At 34.2% G+C, this 21,382-nt stretch overlaps 5 protein-coding genes across 7 annotated transcripts; 2 read left to right on the top strand and 3 right to left on the bottom strand.

The window, feature by feature from the left end:
- Nucleotides 1-1,289: 1,289 nt before the first annotated feature.
- Nucleotides 1,290-3,043, bottom strand: LOC120270728 (protein trichome birefringence-like 8). The gene is given in 4 exon segments (XM_039277800.1): nucleotides 1,290-1,664; nucleotides 1,666-1,837; nucleotides 1,921-2,313; nucleotides 2,370-3,043. Coding segments are annotated over 4 exon segments (1,251 nt in total). The 5' UTR covers nucleotides 2,681-3,043.
- Nucleotides 3,044-10,105: 7,062 nt separating this feature from the next.
- Nucleotides 10,106-12,862, top strand: LOC120270893 (cationic amino acid transporter 7, chloroplastic-like). Of its 3 annotated transcripts, none has more exons than XM_039277967.1 (5): nucleotides 10,107-10,639; nucleotides 10,805-11,027; nucleotides 11,154-11,505; nucleotides 11,852-12,083; nucleotides 12,175-12,862. In XM_039277967.1, the coding sequence occupies exons 1-5, from the start codon at nucleotides 10,273-10,275 to the stop codon at nucleotides 12,729-12,731; spliced, it is 1,731 nt and encodes a 576-aa protein (XP_039133901.1). In that variant the 5' UTR covers nucleotides 10,107-10,272; the 3' UTR covers nucleotides 12,732-12,862. The 3 variants fall into 3 exon arrangements, with proteins under 3 accessions (XP_039133899.1, XP_039133901.1, XP_039133900.1); XM_039277966.1 differs by having other exon boundaries at nucleotides 10,110-10,669; XM_039277965.1 differs by having other exon boundaries at nucleotides 10,106-10,669; nucleotides 10,805-11,505.
- Nucleotides 12,863-15,891: 3,029 nt separating this feature from the next.
- On the bottom strand, nucleotides 15,892-16,895 carry LOC120270894 (B3 domain-containing protein At2g36080-like). Its single transcript, XM_039277968.1, has 2 exons — nucleotides 16,180-16,895; nucleotides 15,892-16,060 (listed from the first exon to the last, which is right to left on the bottom strand). Exons 1-2 carry the CDS (start codon nucleotides 16,586-16,588, stop codon nucleotides 15,945-15,947), a joined length of 525 nt encoding a protein of 174 aa, XP_039133902.1. The 5' UTR covers nucleotides 16,589-16,895; the 3' UTR covers nucleotides 15,892-15,944.
- A 1,053-nt stretch (nucleotides 16,896-17,948) lies between these two features.
- Nucleotides 17,949-18,852, top strand: LOC120270980 (photosystem I subunit O). The gene is made up of 4 exons (XM_039278068.1): nucleotides 17,949-18,107; nucleotides 18,191-18,263; nucleotides 18,354-18,533; nucleotides 18,638-18,852. Exons 1-4 carry the CDS (start codon nucleotides 18,023-18,025, stop codon nucleotides 18,726-18,728), a joined length of 429 nt encoding a protein of 142 aa, XP_039134002.1. The 5' UTR covers nucleotides 17,949-18,022; the 3' UTR covers nucleotides 18,729-18,852.
- LOC120270978 (lysosomal Pro-X carboxypeptidase-like) lies at nucleotides 18,677-21,263 on the bottom strand. Its single transcript, XM_039278066.1, has 10 exons — nucleotides 20,816-21,263; nucleotides 20,522-20,708; nucleotides 20,296-20,429; nucleotides 20,106-20,218; nucleotides 19,911-20,034; nucleotides 19,681-19,833; nucleotides 19,415-19,570; nucleotides 19,243-19,322; nucleotides 19,129-19,178; nucleotides 18,677-19,057 (listed from the first exon to the last, which is right to left on the bottom strand). The coding sequence occupies exons 1-10, from the start codon at nucleotides 21,215-21,217 to the stop codon at nucleotides 18,933-18,935; spliced, it is 1,524 nt and encodes a 507-aa protein (XP_039134000.1). The 5' UTR covers nucleotides 21,218-21,263; the 3' UTR covers nucleotides 18,677-18,932.
- Nucleotides 21,264-21,382: the final 119 nt, after the last annotated feature.

Raw genomic sequence — 21,382 nt, forward strand, 5'->3', positions numbered from 1 at the left:
ACTGCAAAATGAGATATTTTTCACATGTATTATACTGCAACAAGTTGTTTGTCTGATAATTCTCTCATTGAGTTCTTAGTACTTGAAAAGGATTTAGAGTTGAAAAGTTGACTATTTCATTATCAGCAAATACATCACCAAGTAGATAGAAAATCTGAATCAAATCTATTTATTTTAGTTGGTTGGACGGTGTACTGTAATTATGTTCTTTCGGAACTTATTTGCCTATCTCTTTGTGATATACAAAATGTGACATTAAACCAAAACTGGAGATAATTGGTTGGGGTTTCTTTCTATTGTAGTTGAGAAATCAACATCATTCTATAAAGCTCTTGCTTAGGCTTTAATCAGTCACATGTAATGTCTTTGATTTGATGATGAATCTTTTTTCTTAAACATTTTAGATTATTAACACATTGTTGCAGTTTTGAGTTGAACCATTTAACAAACAAAAAGAAAAAAATGAGAAGGAAATAAATGTCTAAATAACCATACGTCACCTTTTAAAGGACAGCGCAATAATATTTCATCTCTTCATTGTTTTGTTTGGATTTATTTGTTCAAATGTAACTAATCACCGGCTTTCTTTGTGGCTTTCTGTTCTATGTCCTACAACTGTCCAGAATTTGGTCAGTGGACTGGACTTTTGTGATGCAAATGCAATTTATTCAATTGACATTGTCACTTTAGTTATTAAGTTCTTTAAAGAATTCCAATGATGTCTTTTTCCTTCTTGAATCATCCTATAATTTAATTTCACCAATCCCTGTTTTAACTTGTCTTTAGTTCACTGTTTGATTTTATAATTAAAATATCATTCATGCTATTAGTGTAGATAAATTGCAGTAATGCAATTGAGGTTTGGTTAATAAAAAATACATAAAATTGATTTTCGTATTAAGACGATGATAATCTGTTCTAAAATTTTTCTGGAAATATTTTTGAATTCATAATTGTTACTCTTTGAGTTATTGGTGATGCTCTCAGAAAAGCTTGCCATCTGAGTGAAGTTTTTCTTTGATTCTAATCATCAGAGTTTAGTACTTGATTCAATTAATTGGAAAAGATTAAGCTCAAGTTACTCAAAATGACCTCAATTACTCAAAATCAATGAGTCACAAAATGTCACAACGTTAATTATCATCCCTATTGCCCCATATTAGCTTGAACTCTCTCCCTCTCTCTCTCTCTCTATATATATATATATACACACAAATAAAGAAATAAGTCTTAACTACTACCCTATATGCATATGATGAATGGAAAGCATTTCTGCAGAATCAGTCTCTCTAACTGGTTCTGTGGTCATTGGACAAGATGTAAGCATAAAGAAGCTCATTCCAGATATCTGGAACTCCAGGAAGACACCAATGGCTGCAATCCTCGATATTTTCGGCTCGAAATGCCGGTTCCCGGTGACTTGAAGGGTGGCCATCTTTCCTCAGATTGGATAAGTAAGTGATGTTCAAAAGCTTAACCATTTTCATCCCTTCAATTGTTTCAGTGATAACTTGGTTGTGCCATGGCTCATGTTCAAATGCAGTGAGATTGGTCTCTGGTTCTATGTTTTGCTGACATGAACCTCCAGTCTCCCATGTTCCATTTCTGCAAAAATTAAAAAGGTCAGGCCATTGGATTGAATTAAGTTTCTTCGACAATTCATTGGGAACTTGCTCGCCTGAAATGCGAAGGAGAATAGCTGTTGAAGAATGCAAGGGTCTTCTCCTGATTGAGATTTGAAACAGCCCATTGCTTCCATGTTTGCAGAGATCTCCTGAACCCTTCCTTCACATCCATTGTCATGTTAATAGTTTCACCTTCCTGAAAGTAGTGTCCCCTGAATCACAAGGAAATGAAGTCAAGAGAGTAAGCTTACATCCAATCCCTCACAAAAGATTAACTCGAGTAAACCAAACTCACTTCATCGTTATCTTTGTAGAACCCCACCAGCGACCAACATGAAAGATGAGCACATCTGCATTGACCCAATACTTGGACTGCCATTGCATCTTGTCGACATGTATGACCTTGCGAACCTGCACGTCAGCATCAGGCGGTGGTGGCTGGATGAGCACGAGGTAAGGAGTACGGTAATATTCAACAGTGAGATTAAAATCGTCGAATCTCATAACAAAGAAAGCTCCTGTGTGTTTGCTAATAGGAAGTCCATGAAGCTCATAGATGCTAGACTGGTTCTCAACTCCACTTGCAAGCATACACAGCAGAGACTCCCATTGGTTCCGGCCAATCGAATCCCCGACAAACACAATCCTTTTGTTTCTATTCCTCTCCAACATCGCCCTTGCATTGAATCTATATGTATGGTGAGAATGACGATAAGATATATATCAAACAAACTAGTCATATACCTGAGAAGGTCGCAATGGGAAGGCTGCCACCGCCAATTGAGATACTGGGTATCATTGCGGCCATTATTCCGGCATTGGAAGCCGGGGTCGAGGAAGCGACAAGACTCGGAGTAAGAGCTGAGAGGGATAGTAATGTCCCAGACCCAATTTCCGGAGGAATAGTCACAGATTGGGGTCGAAGAAGTGGTGTTCGAAAAGGTGTTGGAGAGGTAGGCGAGACGGAGAGCGGTCGGAGGACGGGACGAGAAGGTGAGGTAGAGAATGAAGAGGATGAAGAAGATGAAGATGAGGGAGGGGATGGTGTGGGTCATCTCTCTCCCAGAGTGGTGGTGGATAAGGTTCTTAGAGACCTCTGGTTGTTAGGAGGGAAAGCCTGGTGGTGGTGGTGTTCCTGTTCCATAGAGTAACCACCCCTTTCTGAGCGGGAACCCGTTGGCAGGACCGTTATGATTCTTATGAAGCCCTTGCTGTGACACCAAATGGATCCGCTGTGGAGTTCCAAACAGGAATATATCTTGGTGTGGGTCATGATGTGTCTTTTGCTGGGCTGGATTTCTAATTAGTGCAATGTTTTGGGCTGTATAAGCCCAAACAGCCCATTAATTTTTTTTTTCCCTCTCTTTTTGAGAAAAAGGTAATGTATACTTTACCTTAATCTAGAAGGAATTAATATTATATGCTTCAATGAAATTTCACTTCTCTGAGTACAGTGACTGAAAATTTTATGGAAGGATATATTCTCTTTTAAATATAGAGAGATTCACACACATATACAAACGTATGCAAAGGTAGAGAGACAGGGAGAGAAATGAATCAAAATAGACATACAATGTTTTTGGGTTGTGCTGAGTATTGTAGCAATAATGATTGAACGATTCCGGTTGAAGAAGTGTGTTGTATAATGATAGTTTATATAAAATTAGCAATAATTATCAAATAATTCTGATTGAAGAGCTAAGTATTGTAGTGACTGTGCTTTATAATTTTTTACTATCCAGTAGTGTTCTATATCCCACTTTCCATGTTTATTCAATGGAATTGTTGAACTACTTCAATACAACGATTGGAAAAAAAACATTAGTTGATAAATTATTTACAAATGTTCTTCTAGAACCAACCCTCATATATATATATAATAATAATAATTTTATAATAATATAATAATTTTTTATAAGACAAATAGACCAAACAAACATAATGAGAGAACAAATGACAGTTCTTCATCTGCTGTTATAAATTAATATATGATGATATGTTTGTACTTCTGCAATTTGTGTTATAAAATTAAACATATTCACTTGCCGTCAAATGATAAAAAGATACATCACGAACAATATGTACACACGCATAGCGCATGTAGTTGATATATCAAAAACAGACAATTGTTGTGAGTAATTTAATTAGCTTGAAATGTCATCCTAATTGTCCACACACTACAAAGTCTTGAGGATGACTTTATTGTAGACTTGTAGTTATTCAAAGTAGTAAAAATAACAATAAATTAAGGCTAATATAAAGACAAATATAAAGACACAGTGAGGGACAAAGGTCAGTGCAGTCCACACCAAAGAAAGTAGAGGGCAAGACAATGAGAAGTTCAAATGAAACTGCATCTTGATTACAATATTGAAAGATGATTTTAAACAAAGATTTTAATCAATGATTTGTTTAATATGTTGGCATTCTTTTGGTCATGACCAGGATGTCAAAACAATTAGATTAAAGATGGTGAGTTCTTCAAGGAAGAAAGAACAATTTGGTCACCATTAAAGAAATAATAATGTACACAAAAGATCATCCTTTTGCAGTACAAGTGTTGCAATTTATTCTTGGAAAAGTATATGTTTATACAGTGCCAATTGTATTGCACTAGCATGCGTAACACTTTGCATCTATTTAATTTAATTTATTATTTTTTTTTAAAGCAAGGATGAATGCATGCATGCATGCATGTGGGTACCTTCAACCATGAGAGAAATTATATAAAAACATGCAAGAGTAAAAGGGAAATCAAACCATAGTTAAAAAAAAAAAACAATAAACATGTGTTTCTTTTATATCATAAAACCTGATCAATTATGATTCTTCAATATCATAATATTATATTATCAATAATAAAAGATAAACAAATGCCAACGACCTTTGGGTCTATTGGTACACGGAGTACCGATAGAGCTCTCACCGAGTGGTGAGAGTTCGATTCTCGGTTGAGGGCACATTTTTAGGAGTTGTGAATAGTGATTGTATATGGGTGGTTTCAGCGCCCGCGGTCTTATCCCCATTTATTCCACCGAGGTTTGTGCACGTACTTGGGTCTTTAGTGAGTTTGCCCCGCTCCTCTTCCCCAAAAAAAAAATAAAATAAAAAATAAACAACATGAACACAATGCAAGATTGCTTGAAAAGATGCTTATTTAATATAAACAAACAAACAATATCCATGATATAAGCATAAGCATATAAATAACTAATTAATATCACACAAACATAAAATAGTTTTTTTTTTAATAATAATTTGTTAAAAAAACAACGAGTACAAGTTGATTGGGACAAAATAGCTAGAATCAGAAATAAAGACTCACACAAACTGTTACCTAACCGACTAAAATATATATAAAAAAAAAAAATATCCACTAGTAATGAAAAGATAAAAATAAAAATAAAAAAATTATATATAAAAACTACAATAAGTTTTAGACTTCCGTATCAAAGATAGTTAATTAAGAATCATATCACGACTTTTCAGTTCAACAACAATAAGAAGAGATTTTATTTTTTTAAAAAAGCATATCTAACGTTGTCTATATCATTAAATCTAATTATATATATATATATGATTTTGATCAAAAATTTATATTACCTTCCAGCTATCATTAAATCTAATGATATATATAATTATATATATATATGTGTGTGATTTAGACCAAAAATTTATATTACTTTCCAGCTCATCACCTCTCCTAGAAATTAGAATAAGAAAGAGATAGTTTCCAGCATTAGAGGGAGGAGGAGGAGGTTAGCTGGTTAAGTCAAGTCAGGTCATTGGAAAGAGGAAAAACTGGTTATATATATATCCATCCATTCAAAGCTCTACAAAATGGATAAGAACATGCATGAGAGAGCATCCCATTTATCCACTCTTGTTATTTCCCTGACATTTTGGCAGTCCACACATGCACTCTTTCCAACAATCACATTCTTGAATCATCTCTTTCTTTATTTATTTATATATAAATACTTTGATCTCTATCTCTTATCCCTATCTCTATCCAATATGGAATTTATTCATCCATTGATTAATAGTATTTTTTATTATTTTTTTCTTTTTAAGTTCATTGGGAGTAGCACTAATAATCTGGTTCTTCATGAATGTGTCTGAAAAGAGAAGAAGAGATCATTAACTGTTTGTGTATATCTATTATATTTATATTTATATATATATATATAAAGGAAGGTGGTAAGGGAGGTCATTTCAGAAATAAAGGGAGGGTGTTTTTGGAAAATAAAAAAGTGATTCATTAAATACCTCGAGATTCGATACTACGCCGCCTACTAACATGACATTCGCTTTTTCCCCCTCTTTTTCTTCGATTCCTTCGTTCTTATCTCCACCCTCTCTCGTGACTTGCCGTTTTCAACATTCTTCTTTACTCCCCACCGGTTTTTTTTTTTTTACTTATCCTATTCTAATGTTTTTTTAAAAAAAAAATTTTACCTTGCCTTTTCAAAATTTGAGAAAACATTAAATATTTTTTTTTAAAAGATTTAAATTTTATTTTTAAAGTATTTTTAAAATTTTCAAAAAACATAAAACAACTTAAATAGTCCTTTATTATTTTTTAATTTCGGTCACATAATTTTAAAAAATTATGATTTTATTCTCTATTTTTTAATTTTTTTTAATAATTTAATCACATGAAAATATACCGTTAACAATAATTATATGTAACATAATAAGTGACACATATTTTTATAGAGCTGATATTTGAGCTACTATATGTCACATGTGATCGCTGTTTCGTGGAGTACCCGAGATCGAATCTCATATCTTACATAGGATGAGAGCATATGGGTCAACGTTGAGCCTTGCTCCCCCCACACGTGCACGTCCTTGGTTTCTGATGCTTGTCGTCTTTGTCAAAATATATATATATATATTTGTGTCACTAAATTATAACAAAAACTAAAAACTATAAGTCTGTAATTTTTTAAAGCGGGATGAGCAAAACATAAACACATAAAAATATAGGAGACTATTTAGATTGGTTACTTTTTCAATAAATCTGACTCTCTCTAGTTTTTCTTACTTATCTCGTTTTAGGGTTTGTTTTTTATTCTATTTAATTGTTCATTTAAAAAATTTATAAAACATTAAGAATTATTTTTTCAAATTTATCCTTAATATTTAATATACTTCTATAACTTCCAATAAATATATTCAACTACACATTTTATTAAATCATATTTTAAATAAAAATAATTTTGGAAAGTTAATATAGTTTTTTATAAATTTTAAATTTTCAACTAACTTTCACGTACTTTGTTAATCCATATAAATTAGTTAAAATGGACAAGTAAAAAAAATGGAGAAATATATAACTACACATTTTATTAAATCATGTTTTAAATAAGAATAATTATGAAAAAAATAATATGATTTTTTATAAATTTTAGATTTTCAACTAGCTTTAATCGACTTTCTTAATTAATATGAATTGGTTAAAATGAACCGAACTAGTATATTATAGGAATAGGAACACCTAGGCAAGGACATACAGTCAATAGACCAAAAAATCATTGATTTATCTTAATATTTTATGTAAAAAGTTTTTTAATTATAATTTATTTTTATAATTAAATAGAGAATATGTTCTAATGTTTTTATATTTTTTCATTTGGATCTTAATTTTTGGTGATTTTTTTAATGCGAATAGAATAATTATTTTTATATGATTATTATTATTTAAAAAATACTGAAGGAGAATCAAACTTTTGTGAAAGATGTTATATTTTAATAAATTTAAATAAATATGTATAAAATTAGTTTGACTTTATTGTATTATTATTATTATTATTTGAACAAAACTTTATTGTATTATTAGTTTATTCCAAATAATTGGCATTTCACTTTATTAAGAAAATTATAAATTAGAATAATTTTGGAATTTTAAGTTTTATTAGGTATATAAAGCTTATCAATCTTTCAAGTCAAACTGCTAATAATGGGTTCCTGTCTGTTTTTTTGACTGAACGAAACAAAATTACATATTTATTATTATTAAAAATAAATATAATTTCTTAATTAATTTTATAAAATTACTTTAGTATAGTTCATATTTAATTTTTCTTCCAACTACAAAATAATGAGTTGGAATTCTACACTATTGCTTCTGCCCAACTGATTGCAATTAGATATACAAATGGAATGCGTACATATGAACACAAATTTAAAAATATCTGATTTTTATAAATAACTAATTTTTTCTTTTAACGAATAAATAAGAAATGTGTTCATTAAAAAAAAAAAAAAATTGGGAGTGCATAAACTGGAATGTAACTATAAATTTAATAAACAGTTATGGTTTTATTTTACGTGAATTTTGTAGTTTGCTTTTATTTATTTTAATAAACAATTACATGAAAGTCTTGTTAAAAAAAACACCGGGTTTGTGGCTTGACAAGTTTTTTTGGAATAATAGACGACAAACATCTTTTTTATATGAATATAAACACTATCGAACAGTAGTGAATCCCGGATGTACAGTATATGTACAGTATAAAATAGTATAAAAATCTTGGATGAACAGTACTGTTAGGGGAGAGATTTGAACTCATGCCTTCCCCTTTATACTTTGGTATCATACCATTATGCTATCCAAGTTGATGAAAACAAATTATTTTTCATTAAATATATCTGTTTAGTGAAATATCTGTCATTTTTAAAAACTTTTGTTGATAAATGATTTCACAAGAATTCAAACCCTTTTACACTTTCGAACACCACGTGGAAACTTTCGTCAGCACCAAACAACCCATTTCAAATTCAATTAGAAGAAAAAAAAAAACTTGCTTAAACTAACTTTAAAATTTCAAAATAATCAAAATTAATATAACTATAATTAGTTTAAATCCATTTATTGTCTACATGCGCTAGTGTCTATTCACATTTTATCGAATTAAATTAAATTTTAAACAAATCATCTATATATTAAAAACAAACATAAAATTAAAATATATAAAAAAAATGTCAATAACTTCTTTAGTTTATTAACACTAATTTTTTTTAACTAAAATGTTCATATTTTATTAAAAACACATATTTAAATCTCAGCTTATAATAAAATAAAAACACAAGAATGTGTAAAAAAATAATTTTGTGCATATTAGAAAAAAATATATAAAAAAATAGATTACATGAAAAGGTTTAAAAAAAGAAAAGAAAAAACTGTTAAAAAATAATAATAATGCGTTAATAACCACTTTATCAATATGAACAGAACTATCACTGTATCACCCGCAATATATAAAACAAAAGCACTAAAAATATATATATATATTAAAACATACTCTACAAACCGAACTGAATCAGATAAACCTCACCATATCAGCACACGCAAATGCGATGCAATGCATTTACTATGCATTTAATTTTCAACATTAATTCCTTCCCCTCAATCTTCCTACCTATTTTTTTATTAAATAAAATAATAAATCACAAATTTATTAGAAAAACAGAAATTCCCCGATTTTTAATAATAATAATAATAATTATATATATATATATATATATATATATATATATATATATATATATATATATATATATTAAAAATAACTCATATGATTAGTTATTTATTTTTTTAAAATAATTTAATATGAATATAAGATTATAAGGACCAAATATGTGGGTTTCAAAAAAATATATTTCTAGTATTTATTAATACTGTTTTAGATTTTTAGACTTTAAGTAATACAAATATATATGAATTTTTTTTAAAAAAATTAATAATTTTATTTATTTTCTATAAAAATTAAGGTAAAATTAAGATTAAATAAAATAAACTATTTATCAACTTCAAAAATATAATATTTTTATAAAATAAATTTTATTATATTTTATGAGATAAAATAATAAAAATTAGTTTAACATAATATAATTTAGTGTTATGTTATAAATATTTTAATATTATTAAAATAATATTGGTAAAATTTTTATGAGAAATTGACAATTGTTGAATAGGTTTTCTACTTTTAATATATATATATATATATTTGATATATAATATTATTAGAATTTTATGTAATAAAAAAAATTGGTGGGGGCGGAGATTCCCGACCCAATGGGAGAGTGAATGGGGATAATTTCTCCCCCGCGCGGGTAATCCCCGCCCCATAAAAAGTAGAAATGGGTACGGAGATCCCATTCTTCATCCCACCCTACCCCACTTACATCCATATGTCCTATGCAAGGTGAATGTGTGTGGGTCGGCATGAAAGATCATCGGGCGGATCAACTCAAGAGATGAAATTTACCAATAGACAACAAAGATCGTTTCAGTCAAACAAAGAAGGATTTTTCTACCCATTTAATTAATCAAATAAATAAACAAAAAATAGAAAAAAAAATAAAAATAGAAAAATAAAAACAGCTTCTAATTCTGGCAAGAATTAAGTGGGCCGTTTCAATCTCCATTCCCAAATCCCTCACTTTCTCTCTGTCATGCTTTTTCTCTCCGTTATCTTCACGCACATCCTCCTCCACCACCTTTATAATCACCTTCACGCTTCTCTTCTTCTCCCTCACCATCCCCCAAAAGCTTATCTACTTTTTCCATCTCTCTCTCTCTCACACACACACACACACAGTCCCCACACACAACACACACAGAGAGAGAGAGAGAGAGATGGACAAGATGAAGGAACCAACCAGCGTCTCCTCTTTCTCTACTTCTACTGCTTACTTTCGAGCGCTCAGAGACACACCTCGGCGACTTGCTCAACGAGCAACGTCGGTGACGACTACACATGAAGAGATGAGCCGAGTTCGAGCTCGGTCTGGTTCTGACATGGCGAGAACACTTCGCTGGCCTGACCTTATCGGTTTTGGCCTCGGTGGCATGGTTGGTGCTGGCGTCTTTGTCTCCACTGGACGCGCTGCTCGTCTCTACGCTGGCCCTGCTGTTATTGTCTCTTACGTCATTGCTGGCCTTTGCGCCCTTCTTTCTGCTTTCTGTTACACTGAGTTCGCCGTTGATATGCCCGTCGCCGGCGGTGCTTTTAGTTACCTTCGTGTCACTTTCGGTGATTCTTTTATTTTTTTATTTTTTTTTATTTTTTTTCTAATCCATGGGGCCTGCAAACCATCAATCATCTTCTCAAATTATTATTATTTTTTAGAAATTATATATATAATTTTTTATTAATGTGTTTTTTTAGGGGAATTTGCGGCGTTTCTCACCGGAGCGAACTTGGTAATGGAGTACGTGTTCTCCAACGCCGCCGTTGCTCGGAGCTTCACCGCTTACTTAGGAACCGCCATTGGAGTCGCCACCACCGAGAAATGGAGAATCACCGTCGCCGGCTTGCCGGAAGGTTTCAACCACATCGACCTCCTCGCCCTCGCCGTCGTTCTCCTCATCTCTCTCTGCATTTGCCACAGGTCCAAATCCAATCCAATCCATATAAAAATTCAATCTTTATTCGATTCCTCCCAAAAAGATTTCATTCCCTTCCATTTGACTCCCAAAAAGTTCATCTTTTTTTTTACTTTTAAACTAAATCTCAGCACAAAAGAGAGCTCGGTGCTGAACATGATCCTCACCGGAATCCATCTCGCTTTCATCTTTTTCATAATAATCATGGGATTCTGGCGAGGTTCCTTCAAGAACTTCACTCACCCTGCCGATCCAGCCAAGAACAACGGCGGCTTCTTCCCTTACGGCATCTCCGGCGTGTTCGTCGGCGCTTCCATGGTGTACCTGAGCTACATTGGATACGACGCCGTATCAACCATGGCCGAGGAGGTGAAAAACCCCGCCCGTGATATACCCATCGGCGTCTCCGGCTCCGTCGCCGTCGTCTCCCTTCTCTACTGTCTCATGGCCGCCTCCATGTCCATGATCGTCCCTTACGACGCTGTGAGTATCCTCATCTTCTCGGATCCTACCCGCGTAAAAACCCGTTAATGAATCCGAACCCGTTTATCCATATCGGATTCGGATCTTTGGGTTGAAAGTTGAAACCGTTTGCAATCAGTGGGTGGGACCCGCTTTCGTTTTGTCTCTCTTTAACGACATGCGGGTCCCGTGATACAATCCGAAGTTTCTTTTTATGGGTCTTTTTTCCGGGTGGCGGGTGCATTACCGATTTTAGAAATCATGGACTTTGTTATACGTATATGTTGTGATCGCTGTCAGTGAATAACCACCGTCTGATCTGTTTGCTTTGTTTTTTGATGATGATGATGATGATGATGATGATCAGATGGACACGGAGGCGCCATTCTCCGCCGCGTTCAGTGGATCCGACGGCTGGGGTTGGGTCTCGAGGGTGATCGGTGTGGGGGCCAGTTTTGGCATTCTGACGTCATTATTAGTCTCCATGTTGGGCCAGGCCCGTTATCTCTGTGTCATAGCCCGGTCCAATGTTGTCCCTGTCTGGTTAGCCCGGGTCAACCCATCCACATCCACCCCGGTCAACGCCTCTGCATTTCTCGGTATTCTTATTCTTCTACTCATTTATATAATCATATCACAAACAATTAGATATTTAAATCAATTAATATTGTTTGATTGTTATGTTTTCAGGAGTGTTCACAGCCAGCATTGCTTTGTTCACTGACCTGAATGTGTTACTGAACCTGGTGTGCATTGGCACGTTGTTTGTGTTCTACATGGTTGCCAATGCTGTGATTTACCGGCGATACGTCGTCATTGGATCGACAAATCCGGTGCCGACGATTACATTTCTCGTCTGCTTTTCGACGATTTCAGTAATATTCACTCTGATCTGGCAATTTAGTGCAGCAGGAAGAACAAAAGCAGTGCTTCTTGGAGGGTGCATTGTGGCTGCCATTGTTGTCATGCAAGCATTTCATTTGCTGGTGCCTCAGGCCAGAAAGCCTGAGTTCTGGGGAGTGCCATTTATGCCATGGATACCATCAGGATCCATTGCTCTCAATGTGTTTCTTTTAGGCTCTCTTGACAGACAATCTTATGTTCGATTTGGGTTCTTTTCGGCCCTCGCTGTTCTTGTTTATGTCCTCTACAGTGTGCATGCTAGCTTTGATGCAGAGGAAAATGGTCATCATCTTAATACAAGCCAATTTGATGATACAAATGATGCTGGCTCTCTCAAGGTGTAAAATTTTTTTCTTTTTGTTCTCTTCCTATTGATTGAGAGTCTAAGAAATGCTAACTGGCAAAAGTGTCAATGTAACAGTAAAAAAAGGTGATATGTATATATACAATGTTTAACATGTAGTTTGGTTTGTTATTTCTAAATGAATTTTGGGTCAACTTGTTTGATAAATTAAGTTTGTCGGAAAAAAAAAAAGAGAAATGCAACAGAACTCCATTAAGAGCACTTGAGCATGATAATTATTATGTGGAGTATGAATCATTTTATCTTTTCTTACAGAAGAAAAATACAGTTTAGACCAACCTGGAATAGAAAATCATGCACTTTTTTTGTCCTGTGTCTCAATGCTGCTGCATTACTGATGATGATAAGATGAGAGACAGAAACAATGGGTGAGAAAAAAGAAGATATTAAAGTCAACCAACCAAACACACCATTGTTGGTGCTTGGAAAGAAGCTTTTATCCACCAATGGTATGCTAGAAGAATGCTTCTCCGGGTTCTCCGCGCCTTCCTTCTTGTCTTCTTAAGAATCTTATTCTTTTCTTATATATAAATGACACACACACACACACACACACACACATTTATACACACACATAATATTACATCACAATCAAATCTGTCTGTTTTTTTTCTGTAAAGGTTGGAACATTTATATAATGTCACTAGAGAACACCTTACCTTTTTTTTGTGGTTACAATGGCAAATAGTGCAAAAAAGCTTGACTACTCAGGCCCTTCAGTTTTTATGCAGTATTGATTCCTTTATTCCACAAAATCTCTTGAAACATTAAGAGTGGAGGTGATTAGGGATGGACCACGGAAGCAATGAAAACGTTTGAGGATAATCCCTTGCTATGTTTGGCCACTTGGTTGAGTGGATTCCATGTTACTGAACCAAGTCCAAACCAAGTTGGTACATGATTTGATATGTATCACCATATCTTCTTTGTCAAAGAGAATATGCAGAGCATGCAGATGGCTCTGCCGAGATTATTTGAGTTTTTTCCTGTGGCCAGCTTAGTTTCTGATGAACTGGCTTTTGTTTGATGCTTAATTACTTTCCTGTCAGAGATTCTTCTTGCTCTCTTCTCCTTCTTGTGTATCTGATGCTTTGGAACATGCATGTGCTGCATTCTTATTTAGTTTTCCTTTTTATGACATACATGTTAATTATACACACTTTAAAGTGAACTCTGTGTATTTCTAGTTATGCAAACTATGATATCTTCTATACAAAATTAAACATTATATGTGTGAAAGAACTTTTAATGGGATGATATGAAAGAATAAATACAGGAATAGAAACAAAAAAGATGAGTAGATAAATGATGAATAACATGATGAGAAAGAGACAGAAGAGAGATTTCTAAATGTGCTCTATAAAGTGAACTTGGCGTGCTATTAAAGTTATAGAAACTATTCAGTGCAGTAATATACATTTATGGAATAATTTTGTTCTAATTTGAGAAGTTGTAAAAACAGTAGATGGAGAAGAAAAGCAAATAGATAATAAGCACTACGCAGAAATGAACAGATAATGAGAAAGAGACTTGTTATTGATATGATATGAACTATGAACCTATGAAAATAACAACTGGTCCTAGAATGTAGGTACTAAAACTGGTGATTATGGAAGTGTAGGCAATTTTCTTTTATTCCCACTACACTATGTTAAGAAAGTCAATTTCTCATGATAGAGTCAGATGAACAATACACTCCACCTTTTTCAGTTATGGACTTGGTTTTCAAAGCCCATGGACTCCATTTTGTGGACACCCATAATTGGTTTAAGTTGCATTTGAGTATCTGTTTGAGGTTGAGAGCATGGTTTACTGAAATTTATGCTAAAATTGAGGACATGAAAGGATAATGTTTCCTCTGTTTTGAACCTAATTTTATCTTTAAAATTAAGACTTGAACATGGAAAATTCAAAGGAGAAGTTCTCAATGAGCAGAAGAACTGGACACTTAATAGCTAAAACAACAGGATAAAGTAGGTTTGGTCCTCCCAGGGTGACATCAGTATACACGGTCTTGGAAATCTTTTAATTTGGGCAATTTGTTGAAATATTTGATTACAACTTAATGATAGTATTTTCAATGAATTTGCCCTATTTTTTTTTAAAATTATTATAAAAACTAATTATATGATGGTTGTTTAGATTCTTGGAGAAAAAAAAAAACTAAACTAAAAGAAGCCGTCCCGCAATTAAAAAACCTCAATTTTGTGGGTCTCTAACTATTTTTTGTTTCGTGTTCTATAAGTTCAATAAATTGTAGTTTATCTATTTTTTTATTAAAAACAGTGCAGTCCATGAGCTTCATTCTATCCCAATTACATAGATTTGATGGGCTCCTAACCTTTGTCACTCTTTTGTATGTTTTGAACTTCCCTACCTAGCTAAACCTATAATAAAATTAGGACACATTCATATATATAATCAGACAAACATGAATAGTTACTCTGATAACTTGTATAGTGCCATCATCTTTTCACTCACAATCATCATTCTGTCCTTAGACAAGCTAATTAAAGCTCCTCTTGGTTGCTACTCTAGGTATAACAAATTAAATAAATAAATAAATAAATAAATAAATAAATAAACAAAATCAAAGTGGTCCTCATGAAAGCATACACAGGTTCAAATAGTCTGGTTATTCATTTTATAGATTCTATGTCATATAAAGTTGTCATTGGAGTTCTCATGAGTGTGCAAATTGCTTAATTTTAAAACTCTTTGGAGCATTAACCTGGAGAAGGTACCTTTGCACATGCTCTCATTTGTTTACTACCAGACAAGAGATCTGCTTTATGATTTGGTTCATTTCATTTAACCATTCTCTCAATTCTTCTGATCAAACTCTCTATCAACTCTTTTACTCATGAGTCAAACTCAGTAACAACTCTCATGCACTCTTTGTTTAAATGAAAGCCAAAATAAGAGTGAAACTTAAAGCAAATTAAAGACAAACAAATCCTCAAATGTAAAATCTTTTCTTTCATTCTCTTCATGAAATATTGAAATCTGATCACACAAATTAAAGAGAAAAAAGATATACATGATGGAAAAAAAGGAAGTAGGTGGGTAACTTGGATTACAGAATTCATGGTCCCACACATCTCTCTAAAGTGAAAGTTCTGAAAGTGAGGAAGTGGAGATTTTAAATTTATTATTATTATTATTATTTTAACCTTAATTTTTCATTCTTGCTTCACAAGTGAGGATTCTCTCTCATGAAGCATGCTGAACTGTGAATCATCTCCGGCTCCGTTTGCTGCTCCGGCATGCACTCTAAGTTCACTCCAAACAATCTCAATCTCTTCGGCACTGTCACAATAACAACAACAACATATATATATATATATATATATATATATATATATTATCTCAGTTTAATTCAACCCAAAAAAAAAAAGTTTGATAAGAATGCATGAGATTTATAATACCTCTTTGAAAGAAATAAGGAGAAGTATCATGAGTCCATGCACGTGAAATAATATTATCCGGTGAAGTACGTCTTCGTCGCCAACCGATAAAGAAACGGTCACCGGCGACGGTGCGCTCAAAGAGCACAACATCTCCGGCATCGAGTTTCTTCTCTTTAACATACCGACTCCATCCCTTAGTAAGTACATAGCTCTGACTGCTTGTCCAGTAAGAGTACCTAAACCTCCATGGCTTGCCAAGCTCATCCTCAAAGTTCAACAACAAACCCTTTTCCTCAGCTGAGGAATCATTGTTAGCAAGTGGGAAGTATTTCTCTGCATGTTGTTTTGGAATCACTAGCCTGTTGAGCTTCCCTACATCACTTGGAGTTAATGGTTTCTCAAACATGGCTTCTTTGATCTCTTCCATTGTTGTTGTTGTTGTTGTTGTTGTTGTTGATGATGATGATGTGATATGTCTAAACTCCCAATGAGATGGTGGTGGTTGAGGGGAGATGATGATCAAGTGGTATAAAAGAGAGGCCTTTGAACTACTACTATTGTGGTGGAGAATCTTGATGATGTATAGGTCTGCATTTATACTCTATGAAGTGAAATTTTGGTTGCAGGGAGAGAAAATGACAAGGTGTGTGTGTGTGGAGAGAAAGGGCAGAAGAGGGAGGCTGATTCATTGATCTCAACATGTGAGTGTGGACAGGAAGAATCATGGGGGTTTAAAGTTGCTAAAGATTGGTATATTTTAGTGAGAGCTTGATGATCATGTGTAGGTGTCTGTGTGTTTGTGTTTGTGGCTTCATCAGGACCATCCACAGAGGTTGTGTGTAGTTGTGTCAGTGAGACACGTTTGTATGAGGTACACACTGCTTCAGAGACAACCAGAAAGTCATTTAACTTAAATTCCCTCCTCTTCTAATTAACTGGTGGTTCAAATTGTTTCATATATATATATATATATATATATAATATTTGGATTCAAAATTCAAATTGAACATGAAGGTCATGGTAATGCACTTTCAGAAGCATTAATTAGCAAGAAGGAAAAAAATACCACTGTCCTTCACTTCTTTTAGTGTTCCCATTAAAATAATTGATTTGTTCACTCATATTATTAAGTGAAAGAAATTATTACAAGTGCTGCAAAAACCATATACAATTACAATTACTGCAAGTCTGCAAATGTAGTATATGTGAACTGTTGCAAAGATCCCTTGCAGAGTTCCCAATGAAGAAACAGATCATATGTATGTATAGCTAAGAAAGAGAAGAAAAGAATATAAAGATCTTATCCAATGAAGACCCCCTGAGTCCCTGACTGCTGACCTGTGCAAACTCAGTCCTCTGTTCTGTACATTCATCATCATCATGCCAGCCACCTGCTCTACTTCATCACAATTAAATAATGCACTCTTGTAGCCCTTTCAGCAAACCAACCCCTAATCTCATCTTCAATGTTCATGCATGTTGCCTCTTCTTTTTAACTTCACATGCAAAACCTTTCTTTGTTACTATCTTATTGTTTGGAGATAGGAAAACACATGCATGCTTTTGTTTATCTAGGGAAAGCAAAGGGTAGGAACTAATTATTATTTCTTGGAACTTGGTAAACAATGTGACAAAAAAAAAAGTATTAATTTTTAGTAGCATGACTTATCCTATCCATAAAAGACATCCATGTGTCCCTCATTCATTGGCTTATATGATCCACACAATCCACACAAGCTAATCAAGATCACAAACTTGAATCCATGGTGGAGAAAATCTCTCCTCTTTGCTTCAAAACTACATTCATAGCAGACCCATTGTTTTCAGACACATACTTAGCAACAACAAGAAGAAGAAGAAGATGGCAGCCATGGCTACATCCAGCATTGCAGGCTTGGGTCTTCCTTCTCTCTCCTCTTCTCACAAACCATCATCTCTCTCCTCTGGTAATCATAATCTATTTTCATACATGCATGCATGCATATATACACATTTCTAATATATATATATATATATATATTATATATAGGTTTTATAAAGTCTCAGAGAGCTGCAAGAAACCCTCTAAGCCAGAAGGTGACATCTGGTGGAAGGTTCACTTGGTAAGCTGATATATATACATGAATATATATATATAGTTTCTAAATGCATGGTAGTTGTCTGATGTATGAAACTGGGTGAATGAAAACCAGCTTTGAGAGGGATTGGTTGCGGACGGATCTTAATGTGATTGGTTTCGGGTTGATCGGATGGCTTGCGCCGTCGAGCATTCCGGCGATCAATGGAAACAGTTTAACAGGGCTCTTCTTTCAGAGCATTGGAGAAGAGCTTGCTCACTGGCCTACTGGCCCTGCTCTCACTTCTCCCTTCTGGTTTGTACTTATAAAACACACTTCATTCATACATTGTTTATGTTCATTGGTATAGATTGAATTGATAACTTAATTTTTTTTTTATTTTTAAATGTAATTTTTAGGTTGTGGATGATCACTTGGCACATTGGACTTTTCCTTTGCCTCACATTTGGCCAGATTGGATTCAAGGGAAGATCTGAAGAATATTTCTGAATTTGTACTAAGATTGTGTAGCCTTATTATCTACTGTAGCATATAACTACTCTGTATAGAAACTTCAGAACTTGCATTTCTATTCTGTTTTGCTCATTTTAATGCAATGTTTATGTTTCAGACATTGTTCTCTTTTTTTATTTAAATAAGTTTATTTAAGACAACATGAAAATTTGATAAGAAAAGAAGAAGATTAGAGCAACTCTAATTAGTTACTGTGTAATACTCTTGAAGCCACTTGTTCATTATCTGAATTTCTTTTTCCCGGACATCTTTAAGCCATTTAGGATCATCATTGTTTGCGAATCGGAGATCGACGTGGTGAGCCCCTGTTGTAAATTATGTATCAATTTTGATGGTAAAGAATACGAAAAACTCGAGGGAAATGTTGGCCACTGACCTTGAGCTGAGACTATGGCTACAATGCTCTCCGAAATAGACTCCAATACACTGAAACAGTAACCAGTGATGATCAGTATAAGCCATCGGATAGAGAATTAAGATTGAAATTTACCCTCCAGCACTCCATGGATCCCTTAAGCCATTGAAGAAGATGATATTGCTACCGAATCGCTTCAATACCCTTTTGATATCCTGTCACAAACAAGCAAGACATGGTTTAATTTGTCACAAGATTTAACACAGACATTGCAATGTTTGATGAATGTTCTTATAAATGGACTCACATGACCACCAAACTCTGTTGTGATCCAATGTGGCCTCGGGGGAACACCATTCTCAACTTTGCATTCTGAAGCTATGCTTGTGTAATTGTAGGTAGAGGCCGGAAATATGCTGTTCTCATTGTTTCCTTGAGTTGGCAAAATCATTTCAGTGCAAGACTGCATTATTAGAAATATGCAAAGCATTGCCATAATCTCAATTAGGAAAACAAGCATTCAATTGATAATTGAAAACATCAAGTTGATGACAGAGGTGTGTGTTCAGGTACCTGCCAATACCATCCATCCATTCCATGAAAAATAGAATCACTGAGATTTAAGCATGGTTTTGTTCCACTGTAATTATAATAGATGTTCATAGCACCGTAAAGTTTTGCAAATGTGTTGTTGCCTGCTTTAGGATCATCTATGGCCTTGCACATCTGAGGCACATATTATGTATTCAACTTATATGTTCACTGAATTGCATGTTTTGTATTAGAAATAGTTGAGGATGTACCTGTCTCACTGGATAAGCTGGGAGAGGTTGCAAGAAGTTTGATTCTGTAGGATAGTCTGTCATTGCCGCATATACAATTGCAGTCTGAATCCATGACCTTAACCATTCATTTTGTACTTGGTCTCTGAACAAAGAAACTCATTAACAATCTTTGATCGAGCTAAGCAAAATACAGTCAAAATATTGCATTCCTACTTGCATATATGAAATGATTTCTCAAGCTCCTCAAGTCCACCCGTTCGAGTGAAGGCCTCATCAATCTCCTTCCATGAACCTTTTATTGTTCTGTAACAGCTTTCACTCTCACTCTATAACAAAACAGTGAATAGAATTAATTACTCACAACCGGTGATGCTCATTTGATATCTGTCTGAAAGAAAGAGACCTTGTAGTCTTTTGTGATAACATCATTGAAGGCATACGGAGAAATAATGTCATCAAACTGGAGAATTGGAGATGAAGATGCCAAGGCTCCGATAGCCACATGAGGATACTTCAGCCTAAACCATGCAGCCAACACTGCAACCAAAAGCCGGAAGAAAAGATTTAGAGTTGCATTCTCAAGATCTCAAGCATAGTAATTAATCACTAAGGTACATGATCATCCTTACTTCCTCCATAAGAACCTCCAAAAACAATAACCGGCGATTGTTCAGCAGTCAAATTTTTCTTTAGATCAATTATTAAGGTTGCGTAGTCAGCAAGGGCCTGTGTCGAGCTCAAATACCCAAGAGTAGTGGCATTGCTATATGCAACCTCTGTATCACCAAAGGGAATGGAATCCCCATAATACCTATGCTGAACAACATGCAAAATTCTATATATTAGTCACACCAACTCACTTATCATCAGCTTTGAAGGGACCTGCATGCATGAATCGAAGCATCGAAAGAGAAGAAACAGACCTCGATGAAGACAAGGAGGGCATGGAAATGTGGTGCAATGTCAAACATAAAACCTGTATTTTGTGCAAACCAAGTGATATTACCCTCATTTCCAGTATAAACAAAGATTGGCGCTGCCTCCTTGGCACCACCCCAATGAGTATCATTAACAAGATATCTCTGCTGGAATGTATCATAGCTTTTCGGATGGAAGTTGAAATGATCAAGGATTTGTGTGAAGTACTTCACCTCATAAGAACTGTCACTTGAAAACAAAGACTCACTGGAATGGTGATGTAGATAAGAATTTCCAAAACTCCTCACTGCAATGGAGAAGGGGAATATAGACAGCATAAAGAACAATGAGAACACGATGACTCTAACAGGGGATTCCATCTTCTTGTTGTTTGATAAAACTATCATTGTTGTATAATGAGATGAGCAAGAAAAACACTACCTGAGACTTTTGAGTAAGGGTCTGTAGAGTTGGTAAGGTTGGCTAGAATTGTTGGCATGAGCTGTAATTTTCATTTATTCCAAGTAATTTTGAGAATAATTATTCACCTCATTTATTGTAAATCCCAATAA

Source organism: Dioscorea cayenensis, chromosome 10 (assembly GCF_009730915.1).
Source record: "Dioscorea cayenensis subsp. rotundata cultivar TDr96_F1 chromosome 10, TDr96_F1_v2_PseudoChromosome.rev07_lg8_w22 25.fasta, whole genome shotgun sequence".
Lineage (NCBI taxonomy): Eukaryota > Viridiplantae > Streptophyta > Magnoliopsida > Dioscoreales > Dioscoreaceae > Dioscorea > Dioscorea cayenensis.

Bases quoted from the DNA above. Each gene is read 5' to 3' on its own strand.
- LOC120270894 (XM_039277968.1), bottom strand. From the start codon at position 16,588: ATGGAAGAGATCAAAGAAGCCATGTTTGAGAAACCATTAACTCCAAGT. The intron at 16,061-16,179 runs GTATTATAAATC...TTATTGTGACAG, and splicing joins TCCTTATTTCTTTCAAAGAG to TGCCGAAGAGATTGAGATTG.
- LOC120270980 (XM_039278068.1), top strand. From the start codon at position 18,023: ATGGCAGCCATGGCTACATCCAGCATTGCAGGCTTGGGTCTTCCTTCT. The intron at 18,108-18,190 runs GTAATCATAATC...TATTATATATAG, and splicing joins ACCATCATCTCTCTCCTCTG to GTTTTATAAAGTCTCAGAGA. The intron at 18,534-18,637 runs GTTTGTACTTAT...TGTAATTTTTAG, and splicing joins GCTCTCACTTCTCCCTTCTG to GTTGTGGATGATCACTTGGC.
- LOC120270978 (XM_039278066.1), bottom strand. From the start codon at position 21,217: ATGATAGTTTTATCAAACAACAAGAAGATGGAATCCCCTGTTAGAGTC. The intron at 20,709-20,815 runs GTCTGTTTCTTC...CATGTTGTTCAG, and splicing joins CCCTCCTTGTCTTCATCGAG to CATAGGTATTATGGGGATTC. The intron at 20,035-20,105 runs GTAGGAATGCAA...TTCTTTGTTCAG, and splicing joins AAATCATTTCATATATGCAA to AGACCAAGTACAAAATGAAT.
- LOC120270893 (XM_039277965.1), top strand. From the start codon at position 10,273: ATGGACAAGATGAAGGAACCAACCAGCGTCTCCTCTTTCTCTACTTCT. The intron at 10,670-10,804 runs GTGATTCTTTTA...GTGTTTTTTTAG, and splicing joins TTACCTTCGTGTCACTTTCG to GGGAATTTGCGGCGTTTCTC. The intron at 12,084-12,174 runs GTATTCTTATTC...TTATGTTTTCAG, and splicing joins CAACGCCTCTGCATTTCTCG to GAGTGTTCACAGCCAGCATT.